At 38.2% G+C, this 23088-nt stretch overlaps 2 protein-coding genes and 1 pseudogene across 11 annotated transcripts; 1 reads left to right on the forward strand and 2 right to left on the reverse strand.

Moving 5' to 3' along the window:
- The first annotated feature begins 742 nt into the window (after positions 1-742).
- On the forward strand, positions 743-10840 carry LOC110758270 (leucine-rich repeat receptor protein kinase HPCA1-like). 10 transcript variants are annotated; one of them, XM_021960084.2, is made up of 22 exons: positions 753-1062; positions 1157-1249; positions 1991-2074; positions 2738-2858; positions 2946-3017; positions 3266-3340; positions 3451-3522; positions 3662-3823; positions 3929-4003; positions 4450-4521; positions 4697-4768; positions 4881-4949; positions 5152-5226; positions 5348-5419; positions 5618-5752; positions 5957-6432; positions 6566-6729; positions 6821-6955; positions 7454-7673; positions 8229-8464; positions 8825-9296; positions 10406-10543. In XM_021960084.2, the coding sequence occupies exons 2-21, from the start codon at positions 1204-1206 to the stop codon at positions 9251-9253; spliced, it is 2862 nt and encodes a 953-aa protein (XP_021815776.1). In that variant the 5' UTR covers positions 753-1062; positions 1157-1203; the 3' UTR covers positions 9254-9296; positions 10406-10543. The 10 variants fall into 10 exon arrangements, with proteins under 10 accessions (XP_088108101.1, XP_021815778.1, XP_088108098.1 ...); XM_021960083.2 differs by having other exon boundaries at positions 10383-10518; XM_021960086.2 differs by lacking the exon at positions 10406-10543 and having other exon boundaries at positions 752-1062; positions 6566-6699; positions 8825-9544.
- A 512-nt stretch (positions 10841-11352) lies between these two features.
- LOC110758305 (protein NUCLEAR FUSION DEFECTIVE 4-like) lies at positions 11353-12531 on the reverse strand (annotated as a pseudogene).
- Positions 12532-13063: 532 nt separating this feature from the next.
- Positions 13064-14200, reverse strand: LOC110758269 (NAC domain-containing protein 67-like). Its single transcript, XM_021960080.2, has one exon. It carries the CDS (start codon positions 14198-14200, stop codon positions 13064-13066), a length of 1137 nt encoding a protein of 378 aa, XP_021815772.1.
- Positions 14201-23088: the final 8888 nt, after the last annotated feature.

The raw sequence follows: 23088 nt of genomic DNA on the forward strand, positions 1-23088 counted from the left end.
CTCTAGGAGGAAAGTGATATTATGTGGACTTTCCCCTAGATGTATGCTTTTTTGTTTTTTATTTTATTAAAAGGATTTCTATAATTATTGTTATATTATATTTTCCTTGTTATTATTGGATTCTAAGCTTTTATTAGGATTAAATATTGACACTCATCTTCGATGTAGTTTTTTTCAATCAATAGTGTATGGGAGATTCGAACTTGAAACCTCTTACAATTTTAAAAAGATAAGTACCACTAGACTAAAAGTTAGCATTTTTTGTAATAATTAATCTTTTTCCATGTGAGACCCGATTAATTTAACCTCACGCAATCACACAATTCATCATAATAGCAACAGATAAAAAAAAAGAGAGAAAAGAAATGATTATCTACACTGATTTATGGCCAAATTAAATTTTTAGTTCTTATAATTTCAGTTATGATGTAACTATTTTAATTTTAGTCTTGGTTAATTTTCAAGACAAAGACTTGGGAAAATTCTTGGGTGTGGCCTTCACATTGGTAAGGGATGTTACCATTCTAAGTGCTAGAATATGGGTGGGTAATCACGTGATAGTATGATCGTCTAACTTAGAACATGCCATTTTAGACTGAGAAATTGAGAAAACCGTATGAATTGGATGGACTGGTCTGGTGTGGGGCAATGTTCTCTCTTTTATGATTTAAAATCTGTCCGAATTGAAACCAACCGAAATTGTTTACTTCAAGTTTTTGTTTTCACTTTTGTTACTCCTTGCCATTCTCCCCTCTCATCTTCATTCTCAATCCCATCTTCTCATTCTCACTTTTATTCTCCCTCTTTTTTCCTTTATACTCTAGAACAAAAAATAAAAAATAAATACTAAAAAGTAAAATTGAAATAATCAGGCCCTTATTATATCACTTACCATACATCCTCAAACAGCTGAATATTCCACCATATTAGATCTAATATCAAATCTTCTTATGCAAGGAGCTATGTAGCTCAAGTGATTAAGAGCATTTATCCTTCCTGAAGATCCAGGTTCTGCTATATATAAGGCTCGAGCTAGTAAAGATTTGAGTTTATAAACTCTGGGTAACCACAAAATCTCTGTTTCAGTTCACAACTTGCATTATACATTTGCAATCTTTTCATTTGATCCTTAAATAACCATCCAAGTGTTTTGCAGGTGCACTATTCTCCCAGGCTAGCTCTTCTGTTCTGTGCAGATGCCGCATGCATATATGGATTGGTGGTATTCTCTCAGACACAGACACTACTGGTACAACCCTTCATCTTTTGGGTTTGCTCCAATGAACTGAATGAAACAAGAGAGGAATATAATTATGCGTTTTCTATTATACATGGCACATTATTTTTGGTTCTGCTGGTTGAATTTAGAGTAAATGGCTATTTGCTGGGCTCCATAATTCAGAAACAATTTTTACAAAAGATTGCAACATCAGCACCTTTAGTCAGCTACTGACTTTGTTGGCTTATTTTCTTTTTTGGAGTAATAATTTTTTTCATTTGAATGTTTCTTTACAACAATTTGAGACACACAACCAAGTTACTACGCTAAGATAGTGACCTCTAACCAATCCCCAGTGTCGTGATTTATTGGCGGGTTAATTAAAACCTTTTGCCTCAATCTTTCTGGGGAAGAGTTTATTGAAGATTGCTCCTTTGCAGGTTCATCATATATATCTTATACAGTTTACTTTATTTTCTTCGTAAGGCAATTACTTATTTGTCCTTTTGTATCAGTCATTTAAATTTGACTATTGACTAATTCCAAGTAAAACCTCAGACTGTTTTTGTTTTTAATCCAATAAATTCTCATGACCAATCAGTTGAGTTGTGGAAGATTGTTTACTTTTGCTACAAGTTTGGTTACAAGTAGGTTACTCAAAGGTTATAAATGGGTTCCATCTGAGTTAGTTCTTTCATAAATTTTTATGCAAAGCAATAGCAAGTAAGATGACTGACAAGGGGGTTGTGCCTATTGCCTATAAGGTAGCAGGTCGAACTCGAGCTACTCATGTGTTTCTGCTGCTTATGCTAACCCAATTGTTTGTTATGGCAGCAGAGGCAAATACTCAGGACTGTAAGTTTTGTTCATTTACTATGTCATTTTTTTTTATAGTGCAGCTGATCAGGTTTTCTTCCTTAGTGTTGGTAGTTAGAAGTTAGAACCATTAGCTGTTTCCCTTGTTATACCAAAAAAAAAAAAAAAAAAAAAAAACCATAGAACCGTTTAGCCTTGAAGATTACTTCAGTTTAATTAATTTATTTATTTCAATTGGTTTTGCTTCGGGAGGAATGGGGTTTAACGAGGGTATCTGTCGCATATTAGTGATAACAACCTTGGAAATATCTCTCCAGACAAAGGTTTTGTTAACTATTGTAATCTTGTATATGTAACTCTTCTTCTCCACAAGACTTAAGTGACATTCAAAAGTTTGGATTAGCATAAGAGTTATAGAGTGTGTTTCAAGTCATTTGTCCATGGAGGTTGGTCCAATATTGTGTAATGGTTTCGATTTTATGGTGATGATTGTTTTGAACAATTTGGAAGAAGTTAATAGACTTTATGTTGTTTGAGTATCTGAAGCAGTTGTTAGGTGTAATCCTGTTTGATAAATTGCTTCAGTAAATCCGAATCCTTTCAAAACTAAAGCTAGTCACAATCATATGAGTGCTGTAGTTCTAATGGCAGTCAACGGATGCTAGTAGTATGGTATTTCAGCTTGACAAATTTCTGATGCAGTTTCTGCTCTGATGATTCTAATGCAAGAATGGGGCATTAGACCTCCCAGTTGGGTTGGTTCAGATCCTTGTGCTGAGGGCTGGGAAGGTATTGATTGCTCCAATTCACGTGTTACCTCCATGTAAGTCCCACCTTTTTAATGTTCGTGGAAGCGCTTGGTTCCATTTATTTTTTATTTTTGACAATGATCTGACTCCTTTAATTTCAGAATGTTGGCAAGCAGGGGTTTGACAGGTCAGCTACCTAGCGCAATCCAGTTGTTATCTGAGCTAGAGATTCTGTAGGTCTTCTATTTCCACTTTGCACCTTACACTAGTTATTGTTCTTGATTTACTCCTAATCTGTCATCCATAATCTAGCACTGGAGTGCCAGATATTTCAAGGTTCAGTGCTCAATATGTGGCACGGACTGTCTTGGATCATCATTGCTAAAATATTTGAAGTATACTAATCAATGCTTCAACTATTTGATGCAATTGTTGGAAAAGAAAAAGATTTCTGAATTAGTCCAACTCATTTCTCATACAGGAATCTGTCTTTCAACAAGGGCCTGACAGGACCACTTCCAACATCACTTGGAAATTTGACGAAACTAGTATACTTGTAATTGAAAAAGAAAGAAATTATTGCTTTCTCCTCTATCGTAATTATGGATGTGGTATGTGATCATTTATCCTCCTAATTATTTTGTTGCCTTGTTCTTTGCATGCCAGAGTCCTGGCTGGTTGCAGTTTCTCTGGTGCTATTCCAGGCACAATAGGATCTCTAGAGCAGCTATTTTATCTGTAAGGCTTTCGATCTTCACACCCCTATCTTTTTTAATCTGCAATCGTTTTCTTGAAGCCTCCTGCTTTTGATGCTGTTGTATGTCTGGGCAGATATGCACCACTAAACTCCGAATTCTTCATTTATGTTCTACTGCAGAGATCTGAATAACAATAGATTGAGTGACCAGATTCCGCCTTCCATTGGTAGTCTGTCCAATCTAAACTATCTGGACCTAACTGGAAACAAACTTAATGGATACATCCCAGTCTCTAGTGGGACTACACCTGGTCTTGATATGCTACATAATGCAGAACACTTGTATGTCAACTCTCGTTAGTAATTTTGGGCAGATTAGCTTGTCCTAACCATGGAGCGCTCTCTACCATCTGTGTCCATCTGATTTTTTATTGTCTTTAAATGCAGTCATTTGGGAGGGAATCTGCTCTCAGGCAAAGTTCCACCTGAACTTTTCACCTCAAAGATGGTTCTGAAACACTTGTAAGTTTTGTTAAAGGTTCATGTGCTACAAGGTATAATAGTCTCTCCTTAGTGCACTTATCGATTTTAATGGGTACTGCTTATGCTTTTGTTAACGAAAAGTGAAATGTCTAAGATATGAAAAATGAGGCATGGAAGCCTTTTTATCTTGAAATCTCATTTGCTAAAGGAAACTGAAAGAGAATAGAATCCACCTGCCACTTCGATTTTATCACATTACTGTGCTTGTTGTGTAGTTTTGGCCTCTATAAAATAGAGCCATTATAATTCATGGCAGGCTTGACTTTTGATGGATAAGATCTTCATTTCTCTCTGTTTCTTCTTTAAGTTCTTCTGCTTATTTACCCTTGCTCTTTTGTATCCTCCTCTTCCTTATCTAGTTTATTTCTTAGTTAATCCCTCCTGGGTTCTACATTTGATCTACTTGAATACTTTTATCCATTCAGGATTTTGGACAACAATAATCTAACTGGCAGAATCCCTTCTACAATTGGAAATGTGCAGACTCTGCTGACAGTGTGAGTATCAATGCCATATCCTCAAGTGGATTTATACAAAGATTATTGTGGCTGTGGTCTGTCTAAATTTAGTGGCACTGGACATATTATATATATATATATATGTGTGTGTGTGTGTGTGTGTGTGTGTGTGTGTGTGTGTGTGTATACAAATATATATCTTGTTCTTGTACAGACGCCTTGACCGGAATTCATTAAGTGGGCATGTGCCTTCTAGCCTCAACAATCTTTCAAACATGGCCGAATTGTAAGCATACACAGCATACCAATTGAAGAATTTACATTATATTCTAGGAAAGTTTTGAACATCTTGTTTAGAGATTCAATTTACTAAGAGAGAAGTGGTAATCTGTTTTCAGGCACTTGTCCAACAATAAGCTGACTGGCCCCATGCCCAACCTTACTGGCATGGATCTCCTCTACTATGTGTAAGTATCAATGGTGTTGCTGGTTTTACGAGTTCTGTTTATTATTTAACAGTGTACTTCACAACAAATGAGGATAAGTTATCCGTCAATCATTTCCCTTAAAGAAAACATTAGTTATACAGTCATGTTCTATGAGAAATGAAATCCATAATCAATCTTATTCATATCACTTTCATGGTCCTTGACTGAATTTAATCTGCAGGGATATGAGCAATAATACTTTTGATGTGTCGGATGTCCCTGATTGGTTTTCAACCTTACAGTCTTTGACAACATTGTACGTTTCATTCCTCCTCCATATACCTCTGAATGTTTGTGTGTAGATGTGTGTGTGTATCAAGAAAAAGAAAAAGGGTTAAGTGCTCAGAATGAACTGACCTATCAACCTTGTATGGCAGAATGATGGAAAACACAGGACTTCAAGGAAGAGTTCCCCAAGCGCTATTCAGCTTTTCCAATTTACAGACAGTGTGAGTATCATACTGATATATAGTACCACCACATTCAAGAATGAATGTTGCAAGAATCTTAACGGCTTTAATTTGATCATGGGCTCTGGGGCCAAAAAAGAGAACACACAGGAGTTTAGTACTATATATGTATATATCATGAACTCTAGGCTTTCGTAGTTATACTGATGGTTATAAAATCATATTAACCTTTGACAGGGTACTAAGGAACAACCATCTCAATGGCTTATTGGATATTGGAACCATTTATAGCGACCAATTGCAACTAATTGATTTGGAGAACAACTTAATTCTTAATCTTACGCAAAGTGGAGGGTCCAATTATACACTCATGTAAGCAATAGCTTTCACACATAACTTCCATTTTGTCTCCAGGGTCTTGAAGAACTGGATATTTGATTACTTATCACACATAACTTCCATTTTGTCTCTAGAGTCTTGAAGAACTGGATATTTGATTACTTATTGAAAGGTCAATTTCTAAGATGTACTGCCTTTTTATGTTTAGCTTAGTTAGTCCTCCATTATCTTTTGCAGACTTCTTGGTAATCCAATTTGTGACAAGACAAACATGGAAAAGAAATACTGCATTGTCTCTCGATCAGATTCCTCATATTCGATGCCACCAAGTAACTGCGCGCCTGTTGCCTGTAGCTCGGGTGAAGTTTTAAGCCCCAATTGTAAATGTGCACATCCCTTCAAAGCAACTCTAGTCGTCTTATTTGTTTCCTTCTCAAACTTGGGAAACTTTAGTTATTACACAGCTCTGCAGGCCTCTCTTATGCAATCTTTTCATTCCTACAACCTTCCTGTGGACTCCGTTTCTGTGAGTTATCCTACCTGGAGCTCATCTTATTACCTTCAACTGATGCTAGAAGTTTTCCCATCTGGTGAAGATCGCTTTAACGAAACAGGAGCTTCAGCTCTTGCATCTGTGCTTAGCAACCAAACTCTACCGCGTCCAGACTATTTTGGACCCTATATTGTTGAATTCTACTATGGAAAATCTGGAGGTAACTCTGAATATCTGATCGAACTTAGAAATATTCATTGTAGTTCTCCTTGAAAAGTGGCAGTATTAACTCCAATCTTCTAATTAATGACACATCGCTCTTTCTGCTTCTCATAATTCTGAGGTGCCTACAGGATCAAATAAGGCCTTGGTAATTGGTGCAGCAGTTGGTGGTTCTGCACTTCTAATATTAGTAGCCCTAGTAGGCGTTTATGCTTTCCAACACAAAAGGAAAGCACATGAGCCATGGAGCAGATCAATTCCTTTGGTAAGATGGCCATTCATAACTCAAAAAAAGGTAGAGAAAAATTTGAAACAGCCTTGGCACTTTTGTTTCGCTATGAAGAAACAGTATGCATTAAAATTGTCTTCCTGTCATACAAATGCAGCAAACTTGGATTTCAAATATCAGTGGCAGTGTTCCTCAGTTAAAAGGAGCAAGGTTGTTCTCTTTTGAAGAGCTTATGAAGTACACCAACTGTTTTTCGGAGGCAAATGATATTGGATCTGGAGGTTATGGCAAGGTTAACTTTGATTATCTTTCATTATTAAATAGATTATTTCCATGGGGTGTAGTTAACCATGTTACTTTGCCTATGAGTTCATATTGCCAGAAATTCCAAAAAATACTCCCTAACTATAATTCCATTTATTTGTTTGCTAGCTGTAAATGGTGGAGGTCATGACTGTGTCAAGGCCATAGCTACCAGGGCAGCATGAAATTAATTTGTTATTTTTCATTCTGCTTTTCTAAATATTATGTCCTTTTACGTATAAGGTCAAATTTATTATTAATGTTTTTATAAACTGCAACGAACAGAAGCACAATCAGCGTGTAGCTCTTTGCTGAAGGCTTTGCATGCATCTCATTCAGACCCCAACCACTAAACTCCAATCCTCTGATATGCATTTCTTTTGGAAAATCTCTCTAAGAAATGAAATATCGAGAATGAACTCAAAGTAATTAAAAGTACAAGAGGTGCTAGACAGTTAAAAATGTATGTTTTGGTAACATCGTACAGGTATATCTGGGAATTCTTCCGGCAGGCCAAATGGTTGCCATTAAAAGAGCTAAAAGGGAATCTATGCAGGGTGGGATTGAGTTCAAAGCTGAGGTTGAGCTTCTATCAAGAGTACATCATAAGAATCTTGTCAGCCTTGTTGGTTTTTGTTTGGAGCAAGATGAACAAATGTTGGTATATGAGTATGCTCCCAATGGAAATTTGCGGGATAGTCTTTCAGGTATTCGATAAAGTTCATCACCTTCGAATGTGAATTTAGGACCTTTTCATGGTTCAATTTCTTACTTTGTTGATGAATACATATAATGTGTATTTTTATTTACTTTTCATAGCAATTAATAAAGACTGATGCATTAAGAAAAAAATTGTGCCCTTCATTAGTGTGACTCCATATGAGAGACAAACCTGATTTTATGTTCACCAGAAAAGAAAGGCCTGGAGATGAATCCCAATGTTAATTAGCTTTAAGATTTAAGGGAGGGGTTTGGTTATCCTATGCCTTACCCCCTGAATTTGATTCTAGATCCTAGTTTTGGATTTGATCTGGTGTCACTTTGGTGTCTTGTTAGAATCAGTGGCCAATTTTCTTTGCTTCCTTAAGCCAAACAAGCATCATACCTTAGGAGACTATAGAGATCTCACTTTAGGGAGTACACATTGATCTATATAAGCGGAACAAAAATTTATCTCTTATGTGATAATTTGAAACTCTGATACCGTAGAAACAATTGGTTCAATTTTCTGAAATGTGATAAATTAGAAAATATCTACGCAGGAAAGTCGGGAGTGTGGTTAGACTGGAAGAGGAGACTTAAAGTAGCTCTTGGTGCAGCAAGAGGTCTGGCATATCTTCATGAACATGCAAACCCTTCCATTATACACCGGGACATTAAACCAAACAACATCCTACTTGATAAAGATTTAAATGCAAAAGTTGCTGACTTTGGCCTCTCCAAGTCAATGGTCGATAGTGGAACGCATCATGTGACTACTCAAGTTAAAGGGACAATGGTCAGTATCGCAAAACTTCAGAACCCTGCCAAAATAGTGGCATTTTTTTCTTCTGTAGCATGTGTTTTTCAGCAAAATAACGCAAGTCTCACGAGTTCATTTGATAATAGGAAGAACCATATTACAATAATACACAGGATTTCATAAGAACAAGCACTGTCGGTCATCATTAGGCTTGAATTTAGTGACAAATTTATAGTTCAAGACTGCAAAATCTATTGAAAATGACCATTTCATGTCTCCGAATTCTATGAAACCATGTCCCTTGAACTCTGAATCAATATTAAGACAAGCATTTACTTTATTCAAAGCAATCATCCTAAATTATGACCGAGTATTTGATGTTCTTTATTGGTATAGGGCTACTTGGATCCTGAATATTACATGACTCAACAATTGACTGAGAAGAGTGATGTTTATAGTTTTGGTGTGGTGATGTTGGAGTTGATAACTGCTAGACGGCCAATAGAACGAGGCAATTATATAGTGAGAGTGGTTCAGATGGCAATGGATAAGACAAAAGATTTGTACAACCTTCAGAAAATTCTTGACCCAGCCATTGGTTTGGGAAGAGAGCTGAAAGGTTTGGAAAACTTTGTTGATTTGGCAATGTTGTGTTTAGATGACTTGCAAGCTAAAAGACCTACAATGGGGGAAGTGGTGAAAGAGATTGAGAACATAATACAGCTTGCTGCTTTGAGCACCAGTGATATTTCAGCATCAACTTCAGGAAATTCTGAGGATGTGAATAAGGACCTACAAAGAGGGGTTTTCAACCTACAAAGATAGAGGCTCAGTGAATATGATATACATTGAGAATAATGTTGAAGTGGTACGGTTTGGATTGCTCTACTGTGAATATCAATTACTTTGGTTAGGTGAATTTTCTGATGTTTGTCGTAACTCCGGCATCAACCTATATATGTATATATGTATCTTTTAGGTTGGTCAGTGTGACTCTGTCAAGATCTACATGCGAGATGTCCTAATGTTCATAACTATAATATTTAAGAACAATTTCATGCCATTTTGGTTATCCTTTATTACCTTTGTATCCATTTGAGGTTTTTTTTAGCAGCATCACTTCGGTATCTGTTATCAGATATAAGTGGTCAATTTTCTTCACTTTGCTAAGCTAAACAAACTATCATACCATACACACTTTAGAGAGCTTACTTTGTTAATTTGTCCAGTGATCACTTTGGTGTCCAGTGATCACTTTTGTATCCATTTTAGTTGTTGTTGGAGCTCTGCAAACAAAAGTTATTTTGTCTTGTCAGCAAAGAGGACGCAAATTGCCAGAATTGGAGGGAAAATTAGACTATGCTATTTCAAATTTCAAATTTTAGGAAATACATATATAAAATAGGAGTATATGAACGTACAGTCTTACCAAAAACAAATTAGCACAGTTCTTAAACTGAGCTGAGCTTTTTTTCGCTGATTGGCTCTCTTCTTCTTTCTCTCACCGTTGGCTCTGTCAATCGGTTACTGTCACCTCACCAAGCCACTCCCACCAGATCTTAAAAGGTATTTTCTTTTTTCAAAATAGGTTTCAAATTTCTTGGCTTTAGGCATTGTTGTGAATGTAGTAAGCCTAAGAGCTGTCGATTTCATAAGAAAATGCCTAAATTTTTCATGTCATAACGCAACGGATGGGTTTACTGTTTTTGTCTATTGGCAATGTTTAGTCTCTTTAGTTTCTATATGTTTCATGGACTTGTTTCATTGTGTTTCACCCTTTTGGATTATTTCTAATAAGTTTTTACCTACAAATGCATATAATTCTGAAGTTCTGTGAAATTCTTTGCAACTTTCCATAACCTTTAAAATTCATGATCTCTTTTTCATCATAAGATGTTTTTTGTGTTTTGTTTGTATACAGAAATTTCTAGATAATTTCTGATTATTTTTGCAGATAATTTCTTTGTTAATTTCCAGTTGATAAAATGGGAGAACCTCAAATGGGAGACCTACCCACATCAAATCCCGTGATTGAACATGAAGGGGATGAATTTTGGCCACTTTCTGGGAAACCCTTTTTTGATATGGTTCTCACGAAAACAACTATCAAACCCCTGTACCAGTCTGACATGCTATGTTTAAATGGTGGTGAGGCTTCCTCCTATGTCAATTTCTTAACTATTGGTGCCAGTCTGACATGCTGCTCAAAATGCATCAAGTAAGCTGAGGAATGATTTCTGAAGGTCTCATAATCTACTATAGTAATTGTACTGTCTATTTTCTGATGAGTGGGAAGGTTTTATGTGGCCATCACGGTTCATTGCTTGAAGGACTGCATTTTCCCGAATTAAATTCTGATGTAACTGAAAGAGAATGGCATCCATATATTAAAAGTTAAAACTCTAGGCTCTCTGTTTAGTCTATGCTGAATCTAATTCAGTTGTCTCCCAGCCAACTTTAGACAAGAATGTCTATGTTTTTTAACATTAGTTAGATGTAATGAGTAGGAGCTCAAAGAGAACAAAAAAAAGCTGTCTGTTTGAACTCCTGTTCATTGCAGTAGTTTACACGGTAAAAGTTGAACAGGTTCATAAGGTTTGGGGCTAGCCCAGGTAGTAAGGGAATATGGAAAAGGGTTAGGGTTAGGGTTGGGGTTAGGATTAGGGTAGATGATGAACTAGATCACATGCCAATGTACCAGAAGAAAAAAAGCATGGTTCTTGCATTCCTGTTTTCGTTGTTCACATATTTCTGTAAATTTACGTTGAAGTATCTATTCTTGTAACCACTTAACTACTTGTACTATTGACTCCTTGAACCAAACGGGCCCTGATCCCTGATGGTATTGGATACGATAGTAGTCAACATTATTCAGTTTTAGTATGTTGATGGATAGCTGTGCAAGCAGGATTGTGAATTTGAAACTAAGAGGAGGATTGTGAGGAGGATTGTGTGACTTTTGTCTGATTTCTGTTCCTCTCAAAGCGGTTGGAAGCAGTCCCGGTCCATAGGAATAGCAATAAGCTTGAAGCTAACCCTACTATTGAAATACAACCCCACCATATGAATGTCTGCCTATAGCATGACCTACCCGTGTACAATGTTGCTTCCTTTAATAAGCTCACCCGGATTGTTGAGCTTCCTTCATTGGAATCATACACCAGAGCTGCAAGAAGGCCATATAGGAGTGAGCCAATTAGGATGTTGGTGATGAGGATGTTATGGTTTACGCCAGCGCTGTTTGGCCTGAAAATCTCTGATGTAACTGAAACAGCTGCAGAAAACACAAAGCCAGAGCTTATCCCAATCAAGCCTGTTCCTGCACGCAGCATTGCCTCACTGCCTGATGCAGCAAGCAAAAATAAGGCAATTGGTGTTGGCACCAGAGCAACTGCAAGCCATCCAGTCCTTGCAAAATAGATCTTAATGATTACCAAGAGGCAGGTTAACTTTTATTCAATATGGCTTTTCTCATTCTCCAATTGTTAAAAGAATTAGTTTTCTAGATACATACTCACGCAGGAAATCCGGGGAAGCTGAGAGCAAATGACCAAAGGAGCATGAAGAGTATAATGTGACTAGAGAACTAGTCAGGGAACTGTATTCAAGTGATTGTGAAATCTGACCAAGATTGTTGCTATAGACCAACCCAGTTGTTCCCCCACAAAAATATGCGGCATAGTATAGCCGAAAATCTCATCGGCGTACAAGCAGCTTAGTTGAGTGCTCTTCACCAAGCACTGTCAACCTGTCTTTCTCCATCACCTTCCCAAAACATGCGAAACACCTGAAAATGCCTTCCGTGTCTATCATCCCATGCAAATTAGCATTTGTGGCACTTGTGGCATTAGTGCTTTCACTTCCTGCAATTAGTTCTTTGTGGAGCTCATATCGTCAGGGTCAACCAAATTGAAGGTAGATGAGTTGTCCGAAGGGAAGCTTGAGGGGAAGTTCCTACAAGCCCACTCACAAGCATATGCAATGCCAGGAAGACTAGGTAGGATCAGGAGAAAAAGAGCACCAACTAAGAGCATCCAAGCTTTCGATACATGAGAGGATAGGGAGTTGAGCATCCGAGCTTTCTTTTTGCTGAGAAGTCCCATGCAAACCCTTCCATAGAAAACTTTCTACCCATTGTCAAGAAAATTAATTCAATTTTCTCATAATTAAGGGTAATAATAGTTTTAAATGATTCAACCTCAATATATATAATTTTTCAACAAAGTTCTGTACATGACTTTCAGGGACACTTTGACCACAGGCCTTTGATAACTCCAGAGTAAAATAAATCCTCCTCATATAAAATAACTTCTGTTTGCAGAGCTCCAACAACAATAACAAAAATGAAGAAGAAAATTGGCCACTTATATCTGATAACCGACACCAAAGTGATCCCTGGACAAATTAACAAAGTAAGCTCTCTAAAGTGTGTATGGTATGATATTTGGCTAATTGCATTTTGATCTCTAAATTTTTTATGACAGACAGAAAAGTGATCCGGCTATAGAGAAAATCAAAGAACCTACATTTTTTTATATTGCTCGTACAAACATACATAAATTTAATCTAATTTCAACCCAATGAAGAAAAAGATGAATTGATTGTAAACGTGGTACATGTACATGACTTAATTGGTCAATCTATGATGACCATATTAGCTTCACTACTTGCAGTAGTAGTGTTCTCCATTCCCATTCCCATAAACTGTGCTGTGGAAGATTGAGGCGGACCATCATCACAGTTAATCAAGTGGATGAGTAAATCATAATCAATCGAGAAGTCGAGCGCATGGACTTGGTCTTCTTCACTACTAAATGGACTAGGCCAATGTTCAATATTATTGTCAGTGAGGCCCAGGCCATGTTGAGTCTCATAAACATCTGACGCCCTCTCTTGGTTACAAACAGCGTACGATCCCAAGGCTTGTTCCGTGAATGGTTGTGCGGTGTCCAAATTTGAGAAATCGCTCATTAGGGCGTCACCATCACCGCCACCATGAAATTGGCTGACGTCATCAGTATAGTTTTCCCTGGCTTGGGAAGAGACCACAGTTCTTGGGTATGCAAAAGAGCTGTCCGGCAGAGATTGAGTGAGTCCAGTAGGCAAGTTTGAAACACTCCCACCAACTCCAGTAGCCTCAGACATGGGAGTGCAATTACCAATAAATTCCTCAAAGCTAGTCACCTGTTGTGGCCTTTGCCTCTTATTTTGAGATTGTACTGGAGTGTCAGTTTCATTATCCTCTTCTGCAGTTCTCAACTTTCTCTTCCCCTTGTCATTCTTTCGAATCCGGCACAGCACAAACTGATTGGTTGAGTTTGGTTTGGGGTTCACCAATGAAGGGTGAAGGCTGTACTCGTGCATAATCCAGCAACCGTCTTGAACAGATTTAGGGTTTTCATAATGAAACCTTTTCCATATACCTAAATCGTTCTCCTCATTCTTCGGATCACTGACTGTGGTCCCTGAGTTCTCACCTTTCCATGTCCCGGACCCTATCGTGCGAGCCACGCGGGAGTCCTTGTCACTCAGGCTCTTCAATTTGGTGAAGAAATAAAGGTCTTCACCTGTGGCTAAGTTGTGTCCACCATATTCATGCCATATATCCCATGGCTCTATCTTACCATAAAGATCCATTTCTGGAATAACATTTTCATACATAAAGGATGTGCCACGAACCTTGTTAAGAAGATAATATCCCAATAACTGATCATCTCTTGGACGAAATTTAAAACCAACTGGAAGATTAACAACAGACTCAGAAGGTGCCATATATAAGCTATATAGCAGGTTCCTCTTCGACTTTTGTTGAGAAGAGAAGATTAAAGATGATCTTGGTGTCTTGGAATGGAAAGAAAATGAGTATGTAGGCTGGTTGGCAGAGAGAGGGTGTTGGTGTTGGATTCTTTAATATGGAGGCGATTCTGTAATGAGTTTCTTGGAGTTTTGTGAGAGTCGTCTTCCTTCCATTCCTATATATATAGGAGTATTAGGGCAATTGGAAGCTAAACCTTATACGGGGAGGATTTGTGTGGTGATATCCGTCCGTGATTTATGGGGAGGATATGCATCACCAAACTTTAATTCCCTAACCACCCTTTCTCCTTCTTCTTCCACTTCAACCCTAAAAAATAAAACCAAAGGAAGAAAGGCTATACTATATGCCATTAGCTTCCGTTGGGAGCATATAATTATATATTTCTGCCAAGAATTTAATTGCTGGTATAAGGAACTTGAAAAGGTGTTAAAATAACAATATTCTTTTTCTTCTAACTAAGGTATGAAGATCTATTGAAGGGAAGAGACTCTTAGCTAGTTGTATCATGAAAGAAAGATCGCTAATAGGGACTAGAAATTCTTTTATTTATCTAAAAATTCTTGTTAGTAGATTATTTAGCGAGGAAATATGAAAGAGAGCAAAATATTTGTATCCTCATTCTTGTTTATTTTAGATTGAGGCAGCGATAATATGGCCAATAGTGGAGCCTTGTTTATTTATCCAAATTGTATTTAATTGCTTAAATTTTTTCCCATGTTTGTTTATTGGATTAACTATATAAAAGTACCCAACCTTTAGGGTTCATTTCAAATTAGTACTAGACCTTATAAATTTTTTATTGACGTACCTGACCTTTTGTAAAACATACAAATGAGTCACTCCATTAGTATGACAGTTAGTGGAGGCGTTAAGTGATGACGTGGCTGCTCAGATGTGGCTTTTTTTTTACTCAGGTGGATACCGCGTGGATTAATAAATAAATAAAAAACTGTTTAAATTTTAAATTAAATTTTAAAAACTCAAAAATTAAGAAAAATTAGCTTCAACACCCAAAAAAATACATCCCTCTCTAGATCCTCCATCTACCCCAACTCCACCTACTTCATCTCTAGATCTGTAAGTGTATGCATTTTGTGATTTTCTTTTGGCTTCCCTTGATAATTTTGTAATAGGACAATCATTGTATTTTCCCAAGCTCTAGTTTAGATTAAGAATTACATCTCTAGGTGTTCTTATCTGGCTACATTATGATGGACAACAATGTGTTTGACAAAGGTAAGTTTTGCATTGCATTACATTGTATTAACCAAATTCCTGAAGATTATGACTAGTCATCTTTCCTTCGTATGACTAGTCAACTTTTGCATTAGTAGAATTTCCAACTTACTGTTTACAGCTGGATCCTACCCATTTGTTTTGTCTTATTCTGCAAAATTCTCTACTGTCTTGTACAATTCTAACCTAGGAATTTTGGTGTAAAAACAAATGCATTCCTTATTTGGTAGCTGTCTTTTTTGTGGGTGAGGTTTTGGAAAGGTTCTTACAAAACTCTCTTCTTCTTCCTCAAGAGAAAACCTTCATATTTTTCATCTTTGAGTTTTCCAAATTGATTTTTCGAAAACTGCATTTGAAATATGAAAACCTCATCTTGCTAGATCAAACACTCTCTCATATATATATCCAGGTCAGATTCAAGATTGATTTCTTCACAAGTATGGTTTCTTGAAGAAATTGGTCAATTTCTCATTGAATCAAAATTTCGTTTTTGTCTGAGTTGGAGCTAGCTAAATGGTGCCATGGGATGAATGAGCTGAAGAAGGAGCTGCCATTGCCATGAAGGACCAAGCTGCTGGTTTTGTGAAGCTGGAGAAGAAGATTGCACAAGGAAATGTATAGCTCATCTTCCTAAATAGACCTAGGATTTGTTGAGCTTGCTAGTGTTTCTTTGTAAGAATCTTTTTGCTTAGTGAATTTCCTGGTCGGTTGATGACCCCCAGTTTTTCCCAATGGTGGGTTTCTGGGTGACCAATTTCTGGTTTGCATCTATGTAATTTTCTGGGTTTGTGTTCTGGATAGTTGACTAGTCATCAAATGATGTTAATGTATTTTTGGGTTAGTGTTCTTACGGCTGACTAGTCATCATTTTATGCTGTCTGATGTTTACTTGATTATGATGCTTTCACACACTTTCACCATAGTTGTTGATAGCACAGGGGATGCCTAGATTGACGGGTCCTTCTGAGTGCCTAAGTTGTCATTAGTAATTCTCTAGGCTTGAAGGTACATATTGATATGCTCTGTGTATGTTCTTGGTTGTGATTACTCATGTCTGACAGTTGACTAGTCATAAAAGTATTTGGTCAATGCCTAAAGTGTGTGAAATTTTTTGTGGTTTTGTTTGAGTGTCATTTGAATTTACCCCTCGTCATCTAAGTACCAATTTTAAGATCCTCCATCGGCATTCTCATGCTTTACCTTCTTCATCCTCCATCAACCCTAGTGATCCCACCTCCATCTCCAAATCCTTCTCCACTGCCCATGACCTGTTCTCTAAGCCCACCTATTAATCTTGATGCCATCACCATCCCCATCCCAATCCCAAGCCATCACCAACCCCACCCCCGCCCCCACCGCAAACCAAGTTGCACCGCCCAACCTCCCTCATCCCCAGCCCTCTCTCTCTCTCTCTCTCTCTCTCTCTCTCTCTCTCTCTTCCCCCCAAAACTTATCAAGACACCCAACCCCCTCCTTCTTCGACGAACCCGACTGAACCATCACCACCGTAACCTTCACATCACCCAAAAACTCACCCCATGACTCATGCATGCCTTGCCTTCTCTCCAACCATCCTCTACGGTGTCCCCAAATTCAACCTCCACTTCATATTCAAATAGAGAGAGAGAGAGAGAGAAGGGGTGGGTAGAGGGTGAGAGCGGGGTGAGGGAATTGGGATGGGGTAGGGGAGGGTGAGATTTTGGGGGGGGGGGGGGGGTGGGCTGGGTTTGGTTTTTTTGTTGTTGTTACTTTTCCTAATTTTAATTATTTTATATATTTGATTTTAAATTGTTTAATTAATTTTAAAAATAAAGATTGTTTTGATTAATTTTTAAATCCACGTGGTATCCACCTCAGCCAAAAAAAAAAAAAAAACGTCGAACCAACCATGTAATCACTTAACACCTCCACTAACGGTTTGACTAATAGAGTGACTAATTTGTATGTTTTACGAAAGGTTGGGTATGCCCGTGAAAAATTTAAAAGGTTTGGTACTAATTTGAAATGACCCCTAAAGCTTGAGTACTTTTATGTAGTTAATCTTAGTTTATTATATTGAGAAGTGTAAGATCCCACATCGACCAACGGAAATGGGGTGATGTGCCTTATATGTACATGCCCACATCCATCTAGCACGAGGCCTTTTGGGAGCTCATTGGCTTCGAAGTCACGGGAACTCCGAAGTTAAGCGAATTGGGGGCCAGAGCAATCCCAGGATGGGTGACCCATTGGGAAGTTGATCGTGAGCTCCTAGAAACAAAACCATAAGGGCAGAGAGGGGGGCCCAAAGCGGACAATATCGTGCTACGGCGGAGCCGATCCCGGGATGTGACAATTTGGTATCAGAGCCACTCTGCCGTGTGGTGCGAGTGTGCCGACGAGGACGTCGGGCCCCTAAGAGCATGTCCAGCCTTGAGCCAAGACTGGGCAAAAGGCCCCCCAAGGCAGCCCAAGAGAGCTCCAGCGGGAGAAAAATGGACTGGGCAAATGGTGGGTCCCATGAAACTGGGCAAGCCCACGGGCAGATCTTGCTTGGGCAGCAGCCCAAAGGCGCTGACGTCAGCGCCTGATAGGGCCCAACGGAAAAATGCCACGTGGCGCTTCCTGGGCGCTGCGATGGCTTTTTTCACAGAAATCTGACGGCCCTCGTTTTTTTGGCCAAAAAAATTCCAAAAAAAGTCAAACTTTTTAAAAAAAAATACCAAAAAATACTGTATTTTTTCCCTATAAATACCTATCAATTTTACTCACTTTCCACACCAAATATTCATACCAACTCTTCTCCTTCCAATATTTTTTACATTTCACTCACATTTTTCTACTAGTTTCCATTTGTATCAAAAAACAAATGGCCTCTTCTGTCGAAGCCGGAGGCGCTTGGACTACTGTGGAAGATATTGTGTTGTGTGATTCTTGGGTGAAAGTTAGTCATTGTCCTATAACAGGCAATGAGATGAAGTTTTCTCATATGTGGAGAAAAATTCATGAATAATTTGCAGCTAGATCCGGTTTGACTCGGACGGAAAGGGCCTTGCAATCCAGGTGGAAAATTTTGAATAAAGAGTTAGGGAAATGGAGGGATGCCTTGACAAAAGCGAGGGACAACATGAGAAGCGGTCAAAATCTTACCAATGAGGTAAAATATTTATAATTCTCGTTTTATTCAATTGAACGTAACTTTTTTTTTTTCTTCCATATTAAATTTATATTTTCTTGCATTTCTAATTTATTTATATTTTTGTTGCATAATAATTTTTTGCATGCATTTGTAAATTGTTTATATTGTCTTACATATTTATTTTTTTGTTGCATAATCATTTTAGTTCTTGCATTCTAAATTGTTTATATTTTGTTGCATAATCAATTTTTTTCTTGCAATTCCAAATTATTTATATTTTCTTCCATATTCATTTTTTGGTTGCATTTCCAATTATTTATTTTGAATAGATCATACAAGCACAAATGTGGTTCGGTGCTACGGGGCAAGGCAAAAAAAGTTTCCAAAGTCACCAATGTTGGGAAATTGTGAAGAATTGTTCGAGATTCAAAATCATTTGCACTATTCCGGAGGTTGTGTTGAATGAGATGCCGCTCCACGATTTGTTGACAACCGATTCGCCATTGGACTCCCCAATGGATCAAGACTCACCACTCCCACGTGCGCCAAGACCTATTGGGAGAAAGGCGGCAAAGGCAAAGAAAGGGAACACTTCGAACAATGAATGTGCACAATTTTTGGAGCAAATGGCTAAGAATAGTGCACTGAGACTTGAGAGAGAGTTGAAAAGAGAAGAAGTGGACAAGGCAAGAGAGGAAGCATTTTCAATTCAAAGGGCGAAGGCACAAGAACAAGACATGGAGGATAGAGAGATGAAAATCATGGCCATGGATACCACCCATATGTCTCTTGACACAAAGTCATACTGGAAAATGAAACGAAGGGATGTGATGAGAAGAAAACTTTTTCATGACGACGGACCTAGCAATACGGATTGGTTAAATGATGGAAACCATTAGGTTGGATTAAAAAATTTGTCATGTACTAAGAATTGTTGTATTATTTCCCTTTTATTCAATAAAGAAAGCATTAAATAATATGAATATGTATTAAAAATATTTGCAAATGAAAACAATTTTAATTAAAAACAAACCTTATTTTATTGCAAACAACACACAAATAAAGCATAATTAAGAACAAAACATAATTCCAAACACACCACACACAAAATAAAGCAATCTTAAAAACAAAGCATTAATATTGTCTTCATCCATTGTGATTGCCTTTCATCTCCCACAAGTGCTCGATCAAGTCAATTTGACGCCTCTCATGAACATACAAAGATTGCATTTCCTGGTAACGATCAATCATGGGGTTGTTGAATCGACCATCTCGAACTAATGGTTCATGCTCCAATGGATGTCCATTCGGTCCCATCGGCCTTTCATAAATTCTTGTTAATGACGTGTTCATGGGATCCGGTTCAAACTCCTCTGTAGCTTCATAATCATACTCATCCTCCACAATCATGTTATGGAGGATGATGCAAGTCATCATAATGCTTCGCAGCACCTCCTCATCTAACATCCGAGCAGCGCCCCTAATAATAGCCCAACGAGCTTGCAGGATACCAAAACACCTTTCCACGTCTTTCCTGTAACCTTCTTGAAAGGCAGCAAAGCTTTTTTCCTTCTGGGATTGAGGATTTTGAATTGTTTTCACGAATGTCGTCCACCTAGGATAAATTTCGTCGGCAAGGTAGTACGCACCAGAGTATACAGTGTTGTTGATTTCGTACGTGATCTAGGGGGAATGACCTCGCAATACATCGTTGAATACTGGGAATTGACCAAGCATATTGAGGTCATTCTGAGATCCGGCAACTCCGAAGAATGCATGCCAAACCCAAGTGTCGAATGAAGCTACAGCCTCCAGAATTATACTTTTTTGGCCCTTTCGATTCCCATAGTCTCCTTGCCAGGCAGTTGGGCAATTCTTCCACTGCCAGTGTATGCAATCGATACTTCCAATCATTCCTGGGAAACCTCGAGTATCAGCTTTTTTTAGGAGCCTTTGTAGGTCCGCAGGAGAAGGTCTGCAAAGGTACTCCCTCGTGTAGAGATTTTCTACTGCATCACAAAATCCCACCAAGCATTCTAGGATAGTTGATTTTCCCATCCTTGCAATCTCATCCACCTGCTCTGCAGATGCCCCATAAGCAAGCATCCGCAAAGCAGCTGTAAGTTTTTGCTCTGGGAGAAGACCCAAAACTCCACAAGCATCATACTTCTGAATGAAGTATGTGTCGTAATTACAAATATCATGCATGATTTTTTGGAACAAATGTGGCTGCATTCTATATCTCTCTTGAAACTTAGAAACAGGTTATAAGGAATTTGGGATAAAGTAATCTTCCATGAGATTCTTACCACGAGACTGCCTACGTCTATCCACATTCTGGGCACGACGACGGTGGTGTTGCCTTGATTCATTAAGCATAGCAAAGGCTACAAGCATTTCCTCCTCTTCTTCATCGGCCTCCCGATCTTCCTCAGCACGTCTCCTCCGGATTTCTTCCTCTTCTCTCTCTTGCCTCTCCAACACCCTCCTCAAGTTTGACATTGAGAGTAAAATATGTTTTGTAAAATATGAGAATTGAAGGAATAGATAAGATGTGGTGTGAGATGTATGAGTTGATGGTGTAGTTTTATAGAGGGATTGAGAAGATAGAGATGACACGTGGCGCAATTTTAGAGGGTGAAAATCTTATCTGAAATCTGAGATTATAATTTAAAAAAAAAATCTGAAAATCTTATCTGACATGGGACACGTGCCATAATTTCATAGGTTGAAAATCTCATCTGAAATATGAGATTATAAATTTTTTTAAAAAAATCTTAAAATCTTATCTGACATGGACACGTGGCAACTAAATATCTTATCTGAAAATTTTATCCGAAAATGTTATCTGAAATTTGAGGTGATAATTTTATAATAAATAGTGACACGTGGTAGCCGAAAATATTATCTGAAAAGCTTATCAAAATTAATGGTAAGTATAAAAAAATAGAAAATAAAGTACAATGAATAGTATTTGCCCTTGCCCTAGCCTTCCAAGGGTGGAACCAACTAAGGCAAGGCTGGTACTATTCATGTGAATAGTAGCAGCCCTTGCCTTGCCTTAGCCTACATGGGTGGAGATGCTTTAAGAGCATCCATAGTGGGGGGATGTATAAGGGAGTGTATGTTAAATATACATCCGTTGTGATCGGAATCACCCACAATGGGGGGGTGTATATGAATGTATAATTACATCACCACCTTGGAGATGTATATTTAGATGCAATTGTACATCTATTTTTACATCTCTTGCAGGTGGGACCCAGCTGTAAAAAGGAGAGGAAAAATGGAGAAAAGTGGCTTTACACCCTCGAAAATACACCCCCCTATTGGAGCAAAAAGCGTATTTACACCCCCTGGAGGTGTAAAGGGGATGTAAAAGTGGCTTTACACCCCCGAAAATACATCCCCCCACTGTGGATGCTCTAAGGGGGTGGATTGTAAGATCCCACATCGACCAATGGAAAGGGGGTAATGTGCCTTATATATATATGCCCACATCCATCTAGCAAGAGGCCTTTTGGGAGCTCACTGGCTTCGGAGTCATGGTAACTTCGAAGTTAAGCGAGTTGGGGGCTAGAGCAATCTCAGGATGGGTGACCCACTGGGAAGTTGCTCGTGAGCTCCCAGAAACAAAACCGTAAGGGCAGAGAGGGGGGCCCAAAGCGGACAATATCGTGTTACGGCGGAGCCGATCCTGGGATGTGACAAGAAGAATGAAAGATAAATAGGCCTCATTTTCATTTCTAGCCTAGGGCCACCCAAAAGTCAGGGCAAGCTGTGCACATGCATTTGCCTCTCTCTCTCTATCTCTCTTTTAGTTTTTCCAAAATTCACTTGTCTTCTCTCTCTTTCTTTATCCAAATGCTCCAACCCATTAACTCCACCATCCAGCCTTCAATCTTGACCAAAAAATTAAATCACCTGCAATCTCCCCTTCCCTCTTTTCATATCTCTACTTTTCTTTTTTCTTCTTAATTTCTTCTTCTTCTTCTTCTCTCTCTCTCTCTCTCTCTCTCTCTCTCTCTCTCTCTCTCTCTCTCTCTCTCTCTCTCTCTCTCTCTCTCTCTCTCTCTCTCTCTCTTGTTGGTGGCTGTTTAATGGAATGTCTTTGGCTCAAAAAAGAAATACCCAGATTCAAGACACGATGGTTTTTTTAATTTTTTTTTTTTAATTCTTAACAGTTGAAATGGGTCGTGTTATGTGATTAGCGAATTATAATGGATCATGTTCATTTTTAATATTTTCTACCCATTTTCTTAACAGGTTGTGTCGTGTTAACCCATTACACGAATGCCAGGTCTATTAATATTACTTATTAATTCAAGTTGGTATAGCAACTTCAAGGTTGTGTACCAAAACTGGTCCTACTGGTCTCTCAAATTTGTTGGGATAGGTATCAAGTTACAAGTCCCCTTCACTAAATAAATAAACTAACGACTTGAAGTTTGTATATTTTGAAGACAAACAAGGTTATAAATTCCTTAT

Source organism: Prunus avium, chromosome 4, assembly GCF_965620075.1.
Source record: "Prunus avium chromosome 4, drPruAviu1.hap1.1, whole genome shotgun sequence".
Lineage (NCBI taxonomy): Eukaryota > Viridiplantae > Streptophyta > Magnoliopsida > Rosales > Rosaceae > Prunus > Prunus avium.

What these genes read in the sequence shown, in the direction of transcription:
- LOC110758270 (XM_021960084.2), top strand. Translation starts at nt 1,204, where the DNA reads ATGCATATATGGATTGGTGGTATTCTCTCAGACACAGACACTACTG. An exon ending in ATGGATCTCCTCTACTATGT is followed by an intron (nt 4,950 to 5,151) that starts GTAAGTATCAAT and finishes TTTAATCTGCAG; the next exon opens with GGATATGAGCAATAATACTT. An exon ending in CATTCATAACTCAAAAAAAG is followed by an intron (nt 6,730 to 6,820) that starts GTAGAGAAAAAT and finishes ATACAAATGCAG; the next exon opens with CAAACTTGGATTTCAAATAT.
- LOC110758269 (XM_021960080.2), bottom strand. Translation starts at nt 14,200, where the DNA reads ATGGCACCTTCTGAGTCTGTTGTTAATCTTCCAGTTGGTTTTAAATTT.